The sequence below is a fragment of the Myiozetetes cayanensis genome, unplaced genomic scaffold, assembly GCF_022539395.1.
Source record: "Myiozetetes cayanensis isolate MyiCay16 unplaced genomic scaffold, myiCay2020 scf12, whole genome shotgun sequence".
NCBI lineage: Eukaryota > Metazoa > Chordata > Aves > Passeriformes > Tyrannidae > Myiozetetes > Myiozetetes cayanensis.
Window position 1 is genome coordinate 22,190,012 of NW_026086826.1, and position 21,677 is coordinate 22,211,688.

Consider the following 21,677-nt stretch of genomic DNA (forward strand, 5'->3'; position numbering starts at 1 on the left):
ACCCGCAACGTAACCAAGTTCCTCCTCAGGTTGAGGTGGAACTTCTTGTGTTTCAGTTGATGGCCCTGGTCCTTTTTGCCATTCTGGTATAGCAGGTGCAGGGAAGGTTTTAGGTGTCCAGCCTGCCCACCGGGAGCGGCCACCTGCCCTTCCCGAGGCTGGAAAGAGACAGGGTGTTAAAACCCCGGTTTCGGAAATTGACAAACATCTCCGTGTCAGTACATGATGAATGAGCAGGCTGCCAGTGGGGAGCTGTGAAGGAAACGAGAGACGGTCTGACAATTTTCAGATTAGTTTGACACATTTTTGACACTTCTAAGCGTAGTGGGATGTGAAGAGTAAACTTAGAAGCATTTTTCTGCAAAAGCAGTTTCAGAGTGGCATAGTGAAAGACGGAAGGCAGTGTTACTTCAAAGAGCTTTTTTTTCCTGATCATAATTCAGCTAGGAGTTGAATTAGAAGCACTCACTTGGTGTTTGCAACACTTGAACTGATTCAGATTAAAACTCAAACCTGAGAATATAAACCCAATGCCTGAACTAGAGTAGTGTCATGGGGAGATGTCATTTCTTTTAAATGAAGAATTTTTGTGGTTCCCTTTTCTAGGTGGCTCAACCAAGCACAGCCTTATCAGTTTCATTCTGAACTTGCTCACCAGTCAGAGGAACAGTGGACAGAGTTTAATACCAGAGTAAATCTCCAGTATCCTGGAATTAAGCCTGTTGTAACTCAGAGCAGAATTTGATCTACACACAGGATCAGTAGATATAGGATTTTTCCAAGTAAATGCTTTAAAATACAAGTAAAGATTGTGATATGGGCAGGTTATGTCTCCATAACCTGAATTAGACTATAATTATGTATCTCAGTTGATGATGGTGTTGAGGTTAGTGAAATCAATTAATTTGTGACAGCCGAAATTTTACCCAGCTCAGCTTTTGGATTTCATTCAGAACTTTCTTTAAAGAAACAACAGTGTGTTCGTTTTCTGTATGCTTTATTTGAAGCATTCTAGAAACCTGGAACCAAGTCTTGGATTTTTTTATTTACCTGAATCTCCAGCTGACTTCAGTGGGAGCATTACGCAAGAATGGAGTTCAAGTGTGAGCCTTTTATGTGGTTAAATAGATAATTGATATGGGTGCGGTTATACCACTTGTTTTTAATATAAATAGCAGTGTGCTTGGTAGGCAGAGAGGGTGGATGGTATAGTAGTAGTGGCATTTAAAACTATTTTAATAAATATTCAGTGTGGAATAAGGTTGAGTGTTAATTGCTATTAGCATGTGGAGTTTATTATTATCAGGTGAGTGTTTACCGGGGAGGTAAAAGGGGCGTCGGCCATCACACAAAGCTGCCTGTGATGGCTGCTGCTGATAGGGAGGCTCTGTCTTCCTGGCCTGCTCAGGGTTGTGTCAGCCCCTGGTAGCTGCACTAATATCTTCTCACTCGGTGAATTATACCTTTAAAGTCCCAGTTGACGATCAATATCTTGTGAAAGAGGTAAGCTTGGTGATTCTCAGCCTTGTGGTGGTAATCATAAGCGTTTAAAGGATGGTGGCTAAAGTCATGGAATTAAAATGGAAGTCAAATGATGGGCTATTCCTATTAAGTGGAAATAAAATGTAGCTTTAGAAATGGCTGTGTGTGACTCCATTAATACATTTCAGATTGATTGATGATTGATAAGGATTGTAGTAGCCCTTTTTTTCTCAACTGTTAAGTGAGCTATGATGGAAGACTTGAAAGCTATTTTATCCATAAGGCAATCAGAGTATCACATAAATAAATCACACAGTTTGGCTTGTTTATCTTCCTTATTCCTTTCTAAAGGCTGTACAGGTAAATGTGACTTCTCAGAACAGGTAAATGTTCTTCCTTAGAACTAATCTGGGTTCTAATTTTGTTTTAATGATACTTTAATTTTATTCCATACAAAGAGAGTGGAAAGGATGTGACACAGTTGAAACATGTATGTGATTAATTGGTTGTGTTTGCTTCTTCTAGGGAAAATCCAGAACGTACCTTTGATTTGGTACTGAAAGTAAAATGTCAAGCTTCTGAAAATGAAGGTAATATACTATTCCTGTGGTTTTTATTTATAGAAACAAGTGCTAGAAAAAAATATTTTGCATCCTGATGTAGTGTTAGCTTATATTTTGAGTTGCTGTTGTATTGAAATTGTATTAGAAAGTGACTGGTTATTTTTAAAGTCTATTAATTTGTGTTTGTTGTGGGTTTCTATTGTTATATTTTTGTTTTGACTGTTGTAAAAATATTTTTGTTCTGAGAGAAATATTTGGAAAGCTTGGACTTGAACTGTATCTGCTGCATTTCGGAAGTCTTACAATGTTGGTTTTGTGCAAAATTTCATTTTAGCAGAGCAGTTGACTTCTATCAGTGGAATGTTAATTTTGATCAGTGTGATAGGGAGAAAAGAACTTATTTTCTGAACAATAGGAAGAGACCTTCTTTGTAGCTCATGTTTGGTAGCTGCTTTGGCTTGATACACCATACAAACAGCAAGGAGTGCTGACTTGAGCTTGTGTTAGCCATCAGTTTCACGTCTCTATAAACACATGGTAAAAGAGATGTAGTAGTGCAAGAGTTGTCTGAGAGAGGCTTTTTTCCTCTTGGGTAAAAAGAAGATGGGATTTGCAGTGCTGAAATTAAAGTGACCTCTTGGAAGTCCACTGGGGGAACTCGGTTCATGTTCTCATCTGAGGTTGTTGGCCTTACAAAAGCCCAGGGAGAGGAGGAGTCTTGTTGGGGTTGTGTTGTAGTCATGTTAGTCTGTGACAGCTGTGTCTTAATCACAATTGTAAAAACTGCATCTTAAAATAGAGTGTATGTTTTATCCTACTGTGCTAATGGATGCTATTTCCAGAGTTTACTACTCTAACAAGAAGGCTGTAGAAGTTTATAGCCTCAAACTATTCTTTTTTAGTTTCAGGCAGCATTTGTTAGTGGTGTCATATGTTATGGGAGCAAGGCTACTATGTTTACAAAAACCATTTTTGTTGAAGCTTCAACTGTGTTAAAGCTAAACCTAGTCCTTTAGGTCTTTTCCTGACAATCCTAACAGACTTTTCTGTACCTGTTGTATTATATATTATCCTGTACTGATAGATCAAGTTCCTCCTTTCCCCCCCCCCTTCTCTTTATAAGATTTTTCGTTTAGTTGTGAAACAACATCTTGGGCCTGGTACAGTCCTTGGATACCTTCATGTTTTTTGCAAACAGCCAGAATCCTTCAGCCTGCTTTTGTGATTTGCTGTTGATACAGTCATAGTTTGGCAAATCAGATGGATTTTCCTAACTCTGATCATTGTTGTTGTTTGTATCGTAGCACATTTTCACTTCTGTTCTCTCCCTTTTGCAGTTTTTGCCTTCGTGATTTCATACATAATGTCTGGGAACCCCGCTTAGCTACTTGACTTCTGATCTGTTCCTCCTTGCATTGTGCTTTTGGTCTCTCCCTCCACCCAATATCCCTTCCTGGGGGCCTGTTCACATCTTGGCTTAGGCCCAGCTTCAACCTGCAGATTTTACTCTCTTTCTTCCTTTCCCTCCTGAGATCTAGGCTATTAATCCTTTCAGGTTCTTCATCTTCAAATTCAAAAAATGTGGGTTTTTTTCTTCTGTGATCAGAACATGGTTTTGTATCCTTTTAATTCCTTTTATCTCCCATTTGACTTCTGATATTTGCACTTCTGCTGCTGTAAGAAACCACTTTTTATTGCTTGCAGCTCTGTGAATGACCTACACCTGAATTTTGGTTGTAGGCACTTCCCCTGCCTCCCTCTGTAGGTATTTTTGCTGTTTATCAGTTGTCTGTGGAGAGTAGCATCTTTCAGAAATCTGTGTACTTGCACTGTGACCTGAGTCAGTGTGGAGACTGTATCTGGGACTGTACTGTGGTTGCACCCTCTGCTACTCCACTGTTTGTCACCACCGCTGCTGTGCTGGGTGGGCTCAGTTGCTGTTTGTCCATGGGGTGGCCAAAGGCAGGAAGGAGCTCTGATACCTGTAGTGTTGGACTCTGGAGAGTGTGACAGGTGAGAGGGGTTTAGGGGTCTTTCAGCTGGCCTGGAGCTTGTGTTGGTTCTTGCATGTGTCCACAGATCAGCATGAAAATATAGTCCCCTTTTACCAATCAAACAGTGCTGGCTGAATATTCCAGTTACCATCCTGTTGTACTTGGTGACCTATCTGGGATTCGCTTTAATGCCTTTCATATCATATCTAATTCAGATAACAAACTCACTCCAGTGAGGGCTTGACATCATATTTACATATGGTATTATGAGCACAGTGATGTATCAGATTAATATATCTGAATGTTAAAGTTACTTAAAGGAAATTCACAAGGGACATAAGTGTATTGTTTCACTGCCACTTTAGAAAGGGAGCACAAGGCTTGTCATGCTAAACAGGGAGCTTTCAAGGTTGGTTTATTATAAGGCCTAACAAATTTGACAGTTACCCTGTATTGTAGGTCTTGCCTTTAAATAGATTTTCATGCTAGGATAATCTTTTGAATATATCATACTTGAAAACGTGATCCATTCACCTGTTTCTTTGCTCATGCCTCTTTCTTTCTTATAAAAGAGATTTGTGTTTAAATAGGGGCTTTTTCCCTCGCATCCCATCTGCTCCTTGTACTTGATCCTGAAGCTATGTCAGGGCTGAATTTGTGACATCACTGTCACCAGTGTTGCCGTGGAAATATCACAGCCACAAAATTATGATCTCCCTGCATGAGTGAGCAGCAGGAGAAGCCGACTTAGAAGAGAGGAAGACCTTAATGTGACCCGTGTATCTTAAAGCTTTTTCTTTTTACGCTTTGCCTTAGTCTGTATTCTCCTGCATTTTAATTTCCCTATGCCAGTGTATAACTGCTCTAACAAATAAAAATTGAGGTGGCCTTACTACACATGTAACTCTTAATAGGATGTTTTTATGAGGATGGTGTATGGCTGCAATAATGTGACATGACGAAAAATATTGCTCTTAAAATTACTTTTTGAAAAGCGTTTTTAGATAACTTCTTAATTAAAATATAGCTCCCAAGGAATGTTGGTTTTTTTAGATATGACAGTGTCCTAGGATTCTTCCACCTATAAAAGATCATACATACATGAAATGCAGCAGAGTTTATGTGTATTATGAAATTTGTTCTGAAATCATTTCCCTAATTTTCAGCATAGGTGTTTATATTGAGTAGAAAACAAAGAGGTAGGTTAATATGAATTTATCACATCATGTATAGTAGGTAGCTCCTGAATTGGTTACAGGCTCAGTTGTGCTATCATGTATTTATAGCTGGATCAAAACTTTGTTTCTCATTCAATGCCTTTTTTTATGCGTGCGTTATTTAAGAGTAGCTTGCATGCTTAAGTGTTGATTTATTAATACTGAGTAGATCATCCTTTGGGCTACTCTCTCCTTTCTCTCTGTTCTAAACTACAGGAGCACACAGTAGCATTGCTAGAATACTGATCTTCCAACCCTTTCCTCATTTTTGGGGCAGGAGAGAAAAAAGGGTATTCTCTACTTAATGTTCTTACAACTTCCTCAACAGTTTAGAATATAGTGCTGTATTTTCAGAGCAAATCTCCAAAGAGAAGAGGAAAACCTTAAAACCAAAATCAGATTGTTGCCATGTCATAACTTCCAGTCCTTTGCAGGGGTGAAGATTGTAAGCATCAATTTACATACGTTGAAACATAGTAATTAGTTCATGTGACAACTCTTATGAAAATTCATAACCCGATTCTCGCAAAACTCTGAGATGAAATAACTGCTGTTCACCATAGTTTGCTAAGTGACTGGGAGATAAGTGCTAAGCTATTTCACAGCCTGGTATTTGTTAATTGTGAGTTTGGCTTGCAGTGCGAGTAGCACCTTATAGCAAAAAGTTTTACATTGCCTTCCAGGCAGTTGCAGATCTTCGTGATTCTTTTCGGTGTTACTCCTTAATGAACAAGCAAACAAAAGAAGTAGTAAAAATGTGTCCTCGATATAACATCAGCAGTAGACCTTCTGTATTAAATTTTCACTTACAGGCTCAGAGGACAACTCGCTAACAGACATTATCAAAACTGTTACGTTATTTTAAAGACAAGAATTACTCTTTCGCTTTAGAGTGAAAAGGTGAAAATTTTTTACACTTTGGGCTGAATCACCCTTTATGGATATCAGGAGTAATGCAGTGGTACAGTTGGTCCTGAGTCCATGGCCTTCCATAAGGCTGTTGCATCAAGACTGCTCAACAGCTGCACCTACGGCAACTTAAACTCTTCTCCTGGCACTCTCTTGAAAATGATACTGTGGCTGGCACTGTAAGATATGCTGGAGCCTAGGAAGTGTCTGAACAAAGCAGTATGCAGCTTCTTTTTTTTCCTCTTTTTTTTTTTCTCTTCAGGTCCTTCTATCATGGAAAGTAAATTGAATTTCTGGGAAGTTTTCCGTAGGATATGTCCAAACTAATAGTGCCATTTTAAGCTTTGTGAGGAGTGTATGTTTGCCTATGTATCTGTGCCTGTGCAAGCATATACAGTTTGTGCATAAACACACATAAATCAGAACTTTGGATTTTGGTTAAATGTGCAAAGGTGAGTTGGTACTTTAACTAAGTCTATAAACTTTGTATCCTATATATTGATTCTGTTAAAACTGGGTTGCAGAGGCCAGATGCAGAAGGCAATGCACAAAGCAGCAAACAGTAGTTGCAGAGTGCAACAGCTTCTGTGAGCATAAAGTCCTCAGCATTTCTGTCCACAGTTTCCTAATAAGAAGATGACTCAGATGATTGGTTTCAGTGTGTGTGGTTAAGCGAGTGCTGTTTGCTGCCCCCTCATTTGATTTGATTGTAGCACATACAAAAAGTGACAAAAAGGCTCCACTGAGTGTGCAGGTAGATACAGAAAAGTCAACCACTGAATGGGGTGGTTTGGGTCTAGGACTGCTGCAGTCCTCACTGTTGAAGTTTTACTTGAAAACCCCTTTAAAGTAGCAGTTCCTTTTCTGTTCAGTTGAAGAATAATTGTTGGAACCACCTTTGAAATTTGATTGCTTTGTCTCTATTTCCTCTTTAAATGTTAAGAAGCCTTCTATAGCTCTAGGGCTAGATAATGTGATTTTCAGAGAAGGTGTTAAGTAGCTTGTGTTGAATTGCCTGAGTAACTCCTGTAGTTTATCTTGCCTCTGCCAGAATGATAATAAATCTTACTGATATGTGATCTCTTAATTATTTTTCTGTAAAGGGTCTTATTTTCATTAAATCTTCAAGGAAGAGCCATGAAAACCAGTTTAATTTTGTATTGATGGAGTTTAAAACTGTATCAGTTAAGTCCAAGAATTGGTCTAGAAATGCAAAATTCTTTGTATGAGGTTTGGTTGTGGTCTATAAGGTAGTAATAAAATTTGTAGTTCCAGGAAGGTCCAAATTCTGAAGAAAAAAAGTTTAGCACAGTTGGTAGTTTTGTCCAAGGGTAACCTGTCTAGCTTTGGTAAGAATCTTCCAAAGCTGCTCTCAGGGTTGTAGACAGAGCAAGCACTGGGTTTTTTTCTCTTTTTTTTTTTATTTTCTGTAGAGAGTTGTTTGTTAACCACACACTCTGAGCTGGTGGGTGTAACGTGCTGATCAAGATAACTTCTTTCCTCTGCTGTACATATTTATTTTTTTTAGAGCATCACTTGAACCTGATGAAAAAGATAATTCTATCAGTGTAATACATGAAGTCAGCATGATATATTTTTTAAGAGCAGTTAAAACTTTTGATACAGTCTTTATATGCTGCAAACCTTTTTCACTCTTGGTTTTACCTGGAAGGATACTAAATAAGTCCTGGTCCCCAGCAAATTAGGTTTCTCTAATTATTTAAATCAGTCTGTGTTTTTCAGGTAACTGTAAAAAGCAGTTTTATGTTGCTATGAATTAGATAAGCTTTCTTCCAAGTCTCTCAATTATGTGTATACTTTTTTTCTCAAATATTCTGTGACCATATTAGAATTTATTTTACACCAATAAAAAGTTACTTTTTCAATTAAAAGTATGTGATTTTAGAACATGGAGTATCTGTTTATAGTCTTAGCTTAGATGCAGTTTTTGTGTATAAAAAATTAAGACTTTCTATACTCTTCTGAAGTTTCATTAAGCTTAACATCTCCCCTGCCCCACCTCATTAACTTGTATGTTGTTATTTAAGTTACTGCCACTTTCCTGTAATGGTTTCTTGATTTTCCTATTGAAGTTTCCAAATAGTGGTACCTAAAAAGCTTGAAAAAGGACATTTAATCTAGCCTGTTTTCTCTGTAGGACTGATTGATTAGGAGAATAGTATTTCACAGTCTTTTGTTGAGGATTATGTAGAAGTTTTGAAGGCAAAAGCGGGTAGTGTATGAAACGCTGGTAGTGCACCACTTCTGTCCTTCTGACAAAAATGAGGAATATAAGCCAGAGTTTGTCTGAAGCTCCTGTATGAGCACCAAGCATACCTGTAAGTCCTTCATAAATTACAGTCTTTAAACCCTCCAGTTTTATCTAAACAGGTCTTTTCATTATATTCAAATTCCTTGCATTTAATTGGAAAGCCCCTTAGGGTATGAAAAATGTCTTCTGGGTGTTTGCACTGTCGCTAGTGAAGAGTGGGTGTTGGAGAGTTACAAACTACAAAAGCAATTAAGACAACTATGATTTTGCATCTAAGATAAAGATTGGCATTTTGATGCTTTTTACCTTTTCCCTTCGTTCACCAGAGACTGAGAAATGGAGTGTAGTCTCTCCAGCTTTCAGCTTCTCCACAGATGCAAAATTGCGGAGGAAAACATTGCTACTTTTCAGTGTCATTTCCTACAGCTCTTTTTTTTTTTTTTTTCCACCAACCTACAGAGATTCTTGGATGTATGTGTAATTTGGAGGTGGGTGCAGATATGTGTGTGTAGGAGGGGAAGGGGTGAGAGCTGCTGAAGAAATAGGTCAAGGAAGCCCTTTCTCCTATCTCCCCTGCATTCTTTACCAGGGAGAAGAGACCTTGGTGGGGAGGGACGACCCGACTCCCCAGCAGCCAGAGGACAGTCCTGGGAGGAGTGGCAGGCTCTGCTCTGCTCCAGAGATTCCAGCTGTAGTAATGTGGGGGCAGGCGCTGGTGGTATCAGTGCTGGCAGAGATGAATTATTCCCCTGCAGGCACTTGCCTGTCTGTGTCATTTTTTCATGTAATGCCATATGCCACTTTCAGCAGCGTGATCGGGTTTTGGGCAGTGAAATTAAAAGGGAATTAAGCAATACAAATATTAACTTGCTATAAAGAGAATTTTGCTTAAAAGAATTGAGTTGAATGAACATATTAGTATTAATATAACTAAATATAAGCTGAAACCAGCAACTTGTGCAGTGTAGTCAATCAGTATGAAAGTTGACGTTCCTGTGCTTTTTTCAAATTTAATTTTAGTTTTGTTTTAGTACTTCACTATTTGAGATGGCTGCCTGGGGGATAGTTTGTGGGTTTTAAATTGCTTGCATTCAGAAGTGTTAAGAGTTTGCATATTTTCCTAAGCTAATGTCAGCATGCTTTGGCCCTCCCACACACTGAACAACCCATCGTACACAGAGGTTTGTCATTTTTATTGGGTACGTTATGCTGCTCACTCTCTTCATATATAGTTTATTGGCTTTTTTCTTTATGTATGGAGGACTTAAAATCTGCTGAGAAAACTTTGAAAACTGGTTAAACTTCGAAGCCTTAAAATGCTTCTTTGCAAAGCCTTAAGGCACTTCTCTATCTACCACTAACTTGAAGAGGCTGAAGTGTGGGGTTTCCTGTCTGGTTCACAGAAATGGTCTTTAATTCTTTTTCCTTTGCCACTGATGATGTTATCTGGGGAATGGCAGAGACATGTAGATGCGCATGCTCATCATCATCTAACTGTTGAAATAGATACTGCTGTTTTGAAATAAAATAAAACGTGATCTAGGCTACGAAGGGGAGCGTTACATAAGTGTTCACAAAGGACTTAAAAACCCCTGAAGCCAAGCAAAGTGTTGTTTTTATTACTTAAAATAATTTTGTGTAGTAAGAGCAGTTTGATTGTAGCACTGTTTTGCAACTAGTATGTTAAAAATCTGTATTTTTAATGGCAGGCTGACATGTGATAACTCCATGATATTTACAGGCACATACTTAGGATGGAAAATTCTATGTGACTGACAGACAAAGTATTAAAATGCTGAAAACATTAACTTCTTCTATTTGTCTGTAAGATTTTTCCATGTATTTTGGAGAACTGTAGGTTTATGCTTAGAACTGAGCAATTTGTGTGGAGAAAGACTTCTTATATTTTGTGAATCTGGTTTAGGAGAAAGGATTAAAACTTAAAACTTTATATGGAAAAAATGAACTTTATATGGAAAAAAGAAGAGAAAAAGCAGAAGTGAAGAAAAAAGGCCTCAACAAGATTTTGGGTGTGGTATCTTCACTTCCTGAGGTGGGAAAGCCAAGGCAGCAGTTTATAGTCATACTGTTCTCCTTTGCAAAATTCTCAATCCTTGTTTGGAAGGTACTGTCCAAGTATTAAATCCTTAATTAGAAACAAGGCTTGAACAACGCCCTTAGATTATGTTTCCTGGATCTGGTTTCTTTACACATTTGAATGTAGATTAAAACCTAGCTAAAATTAAAAATTTGTGTCTGAAAAGAGCATATTGGTTAGTGTTTCTGTGTTTTCTGGAATGCATTTTACAAAGTTTTTTAGTTAATGGCAAGTTTGATTATCTTAGAGGCATAATCACCATAACCAAGGTATTTTGCTATAAATGGTTTACCATTGCATTTTTCCTTAAACTCAGAATGATAAAGAATGCTACAAATACTTCTTATTCATCTGACCTTAGATGCATGTTTAACATCACGAGTTTTATTTGTTGTGCCACTTGAACCTGTATTAGAACGCATACAAATGTTGAAAAGCTGTGGTGTCATTGTGTAGATGGAGTCAAGTGTTTGCTTTTGGGGGAGGCAGTTCTTTTGCTCTGTTACAGGACAAGCTGAATGCAAAAATCTGCTGTCTCAGTATTTAAATACTGGCTGCTAGATGTGGAATTGAATTGTGTTGAGATAGTTGCACTTGACACAGAGAAGACATACTGATAGTGGTTCTAAGGCCCGGCATCTTTTCCCTCAGAAGTTACAAAGAAAACCTTAACATTTTAAGGCAGATGTTTCCAGGAATGGACTTATTACAGAATGACGATAATTTTTATATCCTCTGGTTAAAATGCAGTATTTAAAAAGAAATAAATGTAAAAGACTGTTTTCTGCTACAGTGAATGTGTTTGTGTTATGCTGAAATGGAAAATAAGAAAATGTAGCAACATACATAAAAGACAGGGATTGTGTGATGGTTTGTAAACTTACCTGGAGGTGTGCCACGAGTTGAAATAATGGAGTGAAACCACTGTGCCTTTAGGGTGACAAGAGGGAAACAGTTATTGTAGCTTAGCCTTGCTAGCAAGAGCTGATCATTTATGCATCCTCTTCCTAACTTTTGGAGGTCATTTAGCTCCTAAGCTGCGTGTGTTTGCTGTTTGTGTTTCACTTCAAATAGCTGGTGCTGCTAAAAGCGTGTGAGGTAAGCATCCTTTGTGCTTCTGGTGGCACCTGGCAGGCTTGCTCCATGGGCACACTCACCACTCAGCTGGGGGGCTGCCTCTGGAGCTGACAGGAAAAGTTTGTTATGCAGGACAGACAAGGAGGAACCAATAGGATTTTCATGCTATGCAATGTAGCATGGGCTGTTGTTTCATCTCTGAGTGTTAATTTCAAGGTTTTTTGATTTGTTAAAATAAAGGTGTTGCCAGTTGAGGAAACTGGAGACAACTAGGTATGGCCTTACTCTGTCCTGCTATCTTCTTGATGGCTTTGTGTTGGAATTGTGTTTGGGTTATGTTAAACTCTTGTCCTGTTTTTGAGGAAATGGTTTGACAACTGCATTGATGCCTTTCAATTTTCTGTTCACATGACAAAATTTAGCTCTTAAGAAAAAACCCAAATACTCAAAGTTAAATCCCTGTCATCTGTGGTCACTTTCAGGTATTGCAGATTTGGAGACAGATTAAGTTTTCATTTTGTATAAATAAAATATGTATTTGTATAAATAAAATTCTACCATAAGACCATGATTATGCCAGATTGGTATCATGCAGTAATTCATGAAAATAGTTAATGGTATTGTGACATGACATTGGAAATTCTTACAGACTTTGTGTCCAGCAAAGACTTTTGCTGGTGTTCGCACTCTAGGTAACTTTTCCCTGCTAAGAATATTCCCAAATTTAAAAAGAACTTTAGTTTTTTAGTGGCAGATAAATTTCTTGCCTCTTTAGCTGAAGCTAATGAACTTTTGCTGTCGCCTCAGAGGCAACTGTGATGTCAGTGGTTCTGTGCTGGGAGAAGTGAAGCTCTCTGGCACTGAAACTGAGTTAGGTGAGGTTCTGAGAATTCAGTCACAGTTTCAATCAGGCACTTTTAATTGGTGCATCTGAGTAAACCCATTTTAGTTTCTGGGAATGGGCATGTCCCATGCAGTGTAGATATGTGTTGACATCTGCTTTAATTTGGGGTTGGAGCCCTCTAGCATCCTGCAAGTTCTAGTCTAAAAATGCTTATATGAGTGTCAACCACGGGGAAAAAAAAGTCAGAACTAGCATATGTAATTAGTAAAGCAATTTATAGGGAATTTTCTTTCTTAGTCTTGATGTAAAATGCTGTATTTTACAAAGAACGATTTGAAATATATTCCTTTGCATTCTGGTTGTGACCAAAAAAAAAAAAAAAAAAAGCCAGAGATGACCACCTTTCAAGTGCCTTGCTGAAAACATTTCTCACTGTCTATGAAAACCATAATAAATTAAAGCCTGCCTTAAATTCTCTGGTAGCTACTGATGGTGACTCTCTTCTTTTCAAATAAACAACTTTGTGTGATGTTACTGGACACTGACAGATACAGCAGACTGTCGCTGAGAATACTTGTCAGGTCTTGCAATCCTTGGAAGGAATTTGCATTGTGTTTTCAGCAGTGAACAAAGCAGAATCCTTTCAGCTCCTGCTATTGGGGAAAATCATGAAGGACAGAGTAAACCAGATCAAATAATGATAAAAATAAATTAAACTAAAAGTGAAATAGGATGAAGGTTGAAAATACAAAGGTAGTGAATTGTGTTGACTGTGGTCAGCAAAGCTCTTGAAGCCAGTAAATCCATGAGGATGGAGAAATCCTGAGCAGTTGCTCTCTAAGTGCTGGGGAACATCCACTTGGTCTGCTCATGTATGATCTACTTCATGCATTTTAAAGAAATGAGAAAGATCTGAAACTGCAGGTGCTTTAAGCTCTAAAAAGAGAAGAAATTACTTTACTTTTAGCCCTAAGTTACTTCAATCTTTAGATTTGCCTGAGTCTCCCAAAGTAGGACTGAATGTCTCTCAGCTCTGAAACACTGCTTTTCTCTGCATTTCCCAGAAAACTTGTAGGTAGCAGCATTTGCTCTCACAGAACCCATCTGTGTGGCTTCTCCTAACTGGATATTTTGGTTGGTGAGGTGGTTACTTGACTCCTGTCAACTGACAAATACTCTGTGTGGTAACCTGTGTGAAAATTATAATACTTGGTATAAAATGTTCTCTACAAAAGGAGTACCCAGTAGAGATTTTAGCTTTCTAGTGAATAGTGGCTATACTTCATACACTGTCCAGCTTTAAAAATATTCCATAACCCATCTAAAAGGAGTCAGAAGTATTGAGGATAAAAATTTGGCTGTGTATGCAGTCACTTAGGAAGTTGTGGCCTGGGATTGCAGAGTGATCTATACATTCACCAGTTAACATCATCATGAATGACTTTAATAAAATCACAAATTAATGAAATGAATTAAACTTTAAACAGTTGCAGAGGCCTCATTATAGTTGTGTTGTAATATGGATTTAAAGCCAATCTCTGTAAGGTAAATATTTACCCATAGTAAATGCAGTTCTGGATTTGTGATGAGAACATAACTGGACTGTGTATGGAGCCAAACCAGAATTGCTCACATTGTGTCTCACAAACAAAATGGGAGTTTATAAACTGATAAAAGAGCATTGTTCATTTTGTGTCTCATCATGTACGCTCCTTCTTTTATCCTAAAATAATAGGGAAGCTTGATTCTGACACATGCTACTGGAGTACTTCTGCTACTGGAGTTCTGCCTCTGTGTATTTTAACACTAGAAATTATTCATCTAAGCATGACCAGTATGTTTTAATTGTCAGCACATCTTGAAATATTCATCTTTCAGTGAGCAAGACAAAAAGTCTTGCTAGGACAGAAAGTGCCAGAACAGCATCAACAATAGTTCCCAACAAAGTGATGTTTCAAAGCGCTCTCTATGCATTGAGATCAAAGTGGGTTTGGTGTTTTCTTTCTTTGTTTTGTTTTGATTTTAGTTAATGTTGCTTTGGATATGTAGAACAGTATATATTACTTACGATAGTAGCTAATATAGTAGCTGTGTGCTTGTGGGTCGAACATAATGCAAAGCATGAAACTGATACAAATTGCCTAATCTGAGATAAATGTTGAAAGAGTTCATTGTTACAGAAGGCGCTTTTCTACTATTTGATGTTCCAGAACCTTAATTTTTTCCAAGTCTCAGCAGTATATATTCTATTATTCTATTTAATAGGAATATTAGAAGTCATGTCATATATGTAAACAAAAAAGAAGTGATAGTGTATAGCAATACTGATAAATTACAAGAAAGTGGTATGTTTTAGAAACCAGATACCACATTTGAAATATAAATCAGTAGTTCTAAAGTTTAATTACCACATCATGTTCATATACAGTTCATCAACATTTCTGGAGGTTTTTGTTTACAGGGTATCAACTAGATGTACTGGAATAATGTGAGCATTGCAGATATGCAGGGTTAGGCAGAGGCAGATCTGGGAGATGTACTTTGAAGACCAATAGCTTAGAGAGACAAATTTGAGATCAGTGTTTTCAACTTCATTAGGTTCTTTTTAAGAAAATGTTTACTGTAGAGCGGCGTTGGAAAATGGTGTTTTGTTGAGATATGCCAATTGACTTCTCTAATCTGAAATTCTTAGACATTCTAATATGATTTTTAATTGTCTTCAAATAAAATGTGTGAGCAATGAAACAAGAATTATATCATGTGTAGCCATGTTAGAAGTTACGGGCATTGACAGAATGCACAGATGTGTGGATAAAATCTGCTTTATGTACAATGAACTGCAGTCCTCCCCTCTAGAAATATCTGTCCCCAGAAAACTGATCACATACACCAGAGATAAGGTGGTACGAGACACAGTGTCATACAGGATACCAGCCAAGTCTGGTTTTGAATGGTGATAAGTCAACAAAGAAAACCATTTTATAAACAATAGATGAAATATCTTCCTAACTTGCAGCTAGATTGTTTAGTAGTTATTAATAGGATACAAAATCTTTCAGCTCTGGAATATGTTTACAGAGCTAACTCTGGTATTTTTCCTTTTTTCTTCTGAGTGTCCTGTTATTGTCTGTGCTTCCTCCTTTACATGTGTGAGGTTTATGTTTTCATTTGATTTAGCAGCTCTAAGGGACAAGGATGAAGAAACCCCCACATTGTAAGGGCCAGACATAATCCTTAAACCTTGTTGAATTTTGCTAATGTTGAGCTTCAGCCAAACTGGGGGAAAAAATGGTTCCACGAAGGTGTAACATGCACTCTGCACTGGTAGGAAGTGCAAGCACCAGTCACCCCTGAAGGGAAGTGACAAAAGCCCGGTCCATGTAGCTGAAAAAGCCTGAGTGATGCATTGCTGTGGGCCACATCAATGAGCTGTACTGCTAATAGGTGTCCATTAGGCAAGTTCTGCAAAAAAAGCCAGGTCTTTGAATAGCATTTTCCAGGAAACAGATGCTTCAAGCTTGAAATGAATGACTAATACTGAGCGCAGTGCATTTCTTGGTAGTAGCTGTTTTGGTGCTAGTGGTAAGTGTTCCTGTCCTCTGTTCTGCAACCTGTCTTTTATGGGCAGCTAGGAGAAAGCAAAAGCTGTCTCAGTTGCTGTGTGGCTGCCTAGAAACTGTGTTGGTGTAACTGAAGTAAAAGTGAAGGGATGAGTTACCCTGAAACTGCCCCAAAGAAGATGGTACCTACGTGCTGGTTCTCAGTGCTGGAAATCAAGATATAATTGCATTATAGAGAAATTACATAACTTTCCAAAGTGTTAGTTTTTCTTGTGCCTGAAGTAAATATTATTTTGAAAAATAATTTTTACAATATCAGAAAATGACCTATGTTTGATTGTGACTAAACCTTAATCAGCAATGTATTTGGCTGTAGTTAAAGCACCTTGATGAACTCCCCTTCAAGTAGGAGCCAGTGGGGATGAAGTCTATGGTTAAGCAACACTTTCACTTCAAATAATCTGAATTTTATGGGTAAAACAGTAGAGAAGATTTGCTGTATAAGCTGGCAAATATATTTAAACTATAGAAAACCTTAAAAAAAAAAGAAAAAAAACCTCTTTATAAGGAATTATGAAATATGAGGGGACTGTGATTGTGTCCTCCTGGAAGTGCTATAGTATCTGCTCTTGAAAAGATTAAACAAGAGTATGTGTTGTTCTTACCTTTGCACCTCAGCAGCACTTCAGCTGCAAATCTATGTGAAAGTTAAAACTTCCTGCTGACCTGCAACTTCAAAAAGAAAATTGTTCTAGGCTTTATTCAAGTAGGAAGCTTACAAAAAATTTCACTGAAACATTGCAAATGTTTCTTGATGCAACAGCACATTTACAAGATGTTGTTTCAAGACACTCCTAATCCATGAAAATCAGTAAAATAAAATATAATGCCACTTTGCCCAGGGCTCATCAAACATATCCTTAGTTACTGCCTTGTCACAGGGGCTTGGATGCCTTGGGAGGGTGAGGGGTGGTTTGTCACCTCTTTGTTTTGATGCCCTTCACGGCAGGAGATGCTGAAAGGACTCCTGACACCTCGTAGGACAGTCCCAGTGTTGCTTTGCTTCTCTAAACTTGTCCTGGGTGAGAAGGCAGGCCAAGCAGAGGTAGTGTGTGTCTGTGCCTGTTACTGGGCTCCCTGTGGCATATGGAGAGCAGCTAGAAAACGTGGAAAGAAAATCCCATGACCAGTGACTGATTTAAGGGAGGGAGCAGATTAGGATGGTGCTTCTGTGTTGCATCACTCTTCATGTCTTTGTTTTTAGAGGGGAGAATCTTGCTGAACTCCGTTCTCAGAGTTCAAGGTACCGCACAGATGTGTTACATTTAAGATAAGAGAGTTCATTTGATTTCTTTCTTCTTACTCAATAAAAGCAATATGCAGAGAGTAGTGAAGTAGACTATGAGTCTGCTTCAGTTCAGGCTGGAAATTCTGCCACATTCCTAACGAGTTTTTTAGCATTTCAGGGCATCTGATTTTTGCTTCTGTTAATAGCAGATCAGTATTACTTTCTATGGAAAACAGATTTGAAGATAAATCAATATTATAAAGAACTATAAAAATGGATGAATCTGCTGTGCTTCCTATATGTTGCCGAGGCCTTCCTGTATATACAGCAAAGAAATAACAAATACTAAAGTTCATGTTTGTTTTTTGGCTTGTTTTGTTTTTTTAGAAACTGCTGTAGAGTTTCATTCCAAAAGCAAAACAAATAAGTGGTGTATTCACTTACCATTTATTAGAACCTTTTTTTGTGAAAAATGAACAGTTTGTAGTCAGAATCCTCTAAAGTAGTTTTCAGGTATTACTGGAGGATTATAATCAGTAACCTTTCTCTTAAACTTAGCTGCAGGGCTTTGGGGTACTTGAAATGAGTCATACGTTGTACCATGGCTTAAAAACTTTTGTGTGAGTAGAAGTGTAACTCCTCTCTTTATTGAGATTAATATGACTGAAGACAGTAGACAAGTAATTCTTGGTGTATATGTTGGTGCTAAGAGGGGGGTTAGATGTATGTTTGTGTGTAGTTTACTTTTTTTCATGTGCTGCTTCTAGAATGGGGCATATTGCATAATTGTTAGATGTCCATTTGATTATATCCTTGAAGACCAAGAATGGGAAACAATTTAAATAATTTTGTCTCAAAGTGTAAGAAAGAACAAGATGGTAAACAGTAGTGTGTAGATGAAGATGAGGACAAAGGTCAACCAAGTCATCTATGCAGGATGATTCTTAAATATGTGTTTGGTTCATAACTGTCTATAAGAGCAATTTTTCATGGCACGTCAGAAGTGAGATTTCAGTATATTGCTCAGTAGCTTAATGGAGTATCCCCTTATCATAGTGCAGTTGGTTCCTTGTTTTGCTGTCATCTTGTTTTTTGGGTTTCATGTGTATGTGGGAGGAAGTTGTGACTGAGGCCTTTTGTTGAGGAGATGCTCTGTAATTTGAAGAACAACAAAAATATCTTCTTACGTTAGACTTCTGTGTTTAAAACCTCATCTTACAGAAGTTCTGCACAAAAGAAAGATGTTGCTTCTCATCATGAGGGCAGGTAAAAATTCTGGGATTTTACTCACTGCGGCTGAGTTACCTGTGCATTTCTTGATGTTTAATGCATAAATGATCTCCATGTGTCCTCTTTCACAAAACTGGTAAAACACTGGCTAATAAAACCATCCACAGCAGGTATTGCAATTCAGTGCTTTGGTGATACTGGCCAGCATGGCCTGAAGCTGACTGAAGTATCCAGAAAATGTCTTCTGAGGTCTGCTAAACTCTTCTTTCCAAATCTGACAGCTTAAAATAGGTCTGATGTTACTGCAAGGAGCTCAGTGTGCAGTCTGTGAAAATAAGGCTGCCTGCGAGGAATAAAACACTGAAACCCTCAGTTTAAAATACAAATCTTCTCCTGCACTGTGTGCAACTTCTTTCCTGCTTGGATCCCAAACTAAACTATTACCCATTTCTAGTGGTCTCCAAAAGCATCAGGCCTCCCTTTTGTGTGTGTGAAAACTGTTCTGTCCTTCCTCATTGTGGGTGAAAGGGGATTGGCCTGGCTAGGGGAAGGTTTGGAGGGCTGCCCCTGGCACCTGCTCCCTGCAGTTGTGTCCCTAATGAGACTCTATTCTTGTATTTCTAACTGAAAGAAAAATTGAAGATGTGTCAAAATTCAGATTCTAGCCTTCTCGACAGAGAAGAAAAACCGTGAGGAGGTTTTGCAGGAATTCATTCCTCTACCTGTTGGCAATAGCTGGTGGTGGTGGGCACCAGCACAGTGTGCTATGTGTCACTGCTGCCCAAAAACTGCCTTGATGGATGCCATTATCCTTTCTCCTGCATGGATACCCATGGTTTGCTTGTATTTGGAAGCTGGTTAAAACTGACTTTTTTTCTTATACTGAAACATGGGCCCATGGTGTTCAGGCATGCTTGGTTTTGAGCTCCCTTTATACCTTTGGCCTCTACAGTGGCCTAGAGCGATGCTGTCCGTGGCTGTGGCACAGCGTTTGCAAGCAGAGTTTCCTTCTCTTTGTTTTAAACATGCTACTGTTGACTCTCTGGGATTATAGTTTTTTTATTACAAGAAATAGAGATTATTTATTTCCTTTTCACCTTCACTTGTGCCATAGGTGATTTGGCACAGCTGCATCTCTCACCTGAATGTGTAATTTGTTGAACCTGCCCATGAGTAGGTGCTTTTCCATACCTGTGATACATTCTTTTATATTCTTCTCTCAGTCTTTTTTTGGGTTTTGAGGAGAGGGTTGTCCAAGGTGTTATGGATTTCTGTAGAAGCTACAGGGAGAATTTCAAAGTGCTCTGATTTTTAAATCTCCTATGTTATTTTTGTTTCTTCTCAGTAACCTTTTGTAGAACTAAAATCTGTAACGAATCATAAGAAAATAAATCAATTTCTACTATCATGCTCTTGAGTTAATGCTCTCCATTTGTTCCTTCTCAGACATTTTGTCTATCTGAAATCAGTTTTTATATATCCTCTCAGACAGGCCTACATATGTGTGAAAACATGCATCTTGTTGAATCATTCTCAGTCAATAGCTATAAATAAGCAAGTTCTTTGGTACCATAAACAGGATTATAGTATTAGAGCCTCTGCTGTTTTTCTTCAGTGGCAGCTGCATTGTTTTGGGGGGCTGGCTTAGGTTCCTGTGTAGCACTGCTCAGCTTCAGAGAGTGCTGCCTCACACCAACAAGGCCTTTTCTGTGGGGAGAGTGGATTGCAGTGGACACGGAGCAGAAATGTATCTGATCAGTGGTGTAAAAAGCAATCATATTCCTTTCCAATTTAAGTGCAGTAAACGCCTCTATTTCTATTTTTTTGTATCACTTCTGGAGAGCAGTGATAATTTGATGGGGTTTATACATGATAACTCCAAATAAAAGTAGTTCAGTAAAAGCCTGAGGGTGTTTGTACTCCTGTGGCAGTGCAGCAGGTGTTGCAGCCAGTGACTCCAGTGTGCAATACATCTATCTCTCCTTGGGAAGCAGTCCAGGCAGTCTTGGGAAAGATCACAGAACCTAAAACATCAGAGGTTGACTTAAGTACTTTCATAGCTAAAGAGATTAATACCCAGCAGTCTCTAGGTTTGGCAGCTATCCTGTGTGGGCTTTTTTTTTTTTTTTCTTCTTTCAAAGGGCATTACAATGAACATTAAAATGCTTCCTAACCATGACTTTTCTGTGTGGCAGAGGGAGATGGTGGCATGTGCCTGGTGTCTGATATTCCATGAAGACAGAGGTTATCTCCTGATTTCTGTCTCCTTTGCAAATCCAGCCTGTAGAGAAAATTGGGTTGATGTTGGGCCCATCCTGGGTTGTTGCAGTTACAGCTGTGCTTTTGTCCAGGTTCTGAAATCCTGTTGCTTTCTGCATGCTGCTGCCATGGCCAGGCTCTGTGGGGTGGCTGGTAAGGGATAAACGTTGTTGGTTTGTTTTTCCTGTTATGACAAGGATGATTTCACACTTTCTTGTTTCAACATAAAACACACTTCAAAAAAACCAAACAACCCCCCAAAAAAAACCAAGCACACCCCCTCATGTTCCTCCAATCAATCAACCTATGCCAGAGTGCAATTCGTTTGCCTCTTATTTTGAGACATTCTGGCTCTCTTTTCAAAACAGATTGGAGAAATTGATGAGAGAGATGCATTTCCTCAGCTGTGGCTTATTCCCCTAACAAAGCCCTGGGAATTCTTTCCAAATACATGCTCAAAAGAGGCCATAAGAACTCTGCAAAGAATGCAAACATCTATTTTTCTGTAATAATTCTTTTCAGTAAAATATCATGCTCATTCAAACATTAAAATATTGCTCAGATTTAGATTTTGGTGGTTTTTTTTTTTTTTTTGGTTCTGTGTGTTCCCCCCCCCCCCAGCCTACTTGTGGTGTTTTGGTTTTTTTTTTTTCCCTCAAGATGAAAGAATAGATTTTTATTAATGTTAGTCTACTTCAGTAAACTTTCTTTCTACTTGTGTGTATTATTTATGCTGCAACAATTCAAGTGTTTCAAAGAAACAAAATACAAGTCACTGCAATTTTTTTTTGTTTGCTTTTGTTTTGTTAGGTTTCTTTCCCCCTGAAAAATCCAATGGTTTATTTGCCCTCTAACTTTGTAGATCCCCTTTCTTGCCCAGTTTT

The 21,677-nt window shown here is 38.3% G+C and overlaps 1 protein-coding gene across 1 annotated transcript in view; it reads left to right on the forward strand.

Annotated features, from left to right (window-relative positions):
- Positions 1-1,090: 1,090 nt before the first annotated feature.
- Positions 1,091-21,677, forward strand: part of DENND1B (DENN domain containing 1B) — a 153,673-nt gene continuing 133,086 nt past the window's right edge. Inside the window, exons 1-2 of the mRNA XM_050307110.1 lie at positions 1,091-1,101; positions 2,008-2,072. Of these exons, the coding sequence (XP_050163067.1) occupies positions 1,091-1,101; positions 2,008-2,072 (76 nt within the window). The remainder of the gene's footprint in view (positions 1,102-2,007; positions 2,073-21,677) is intronic.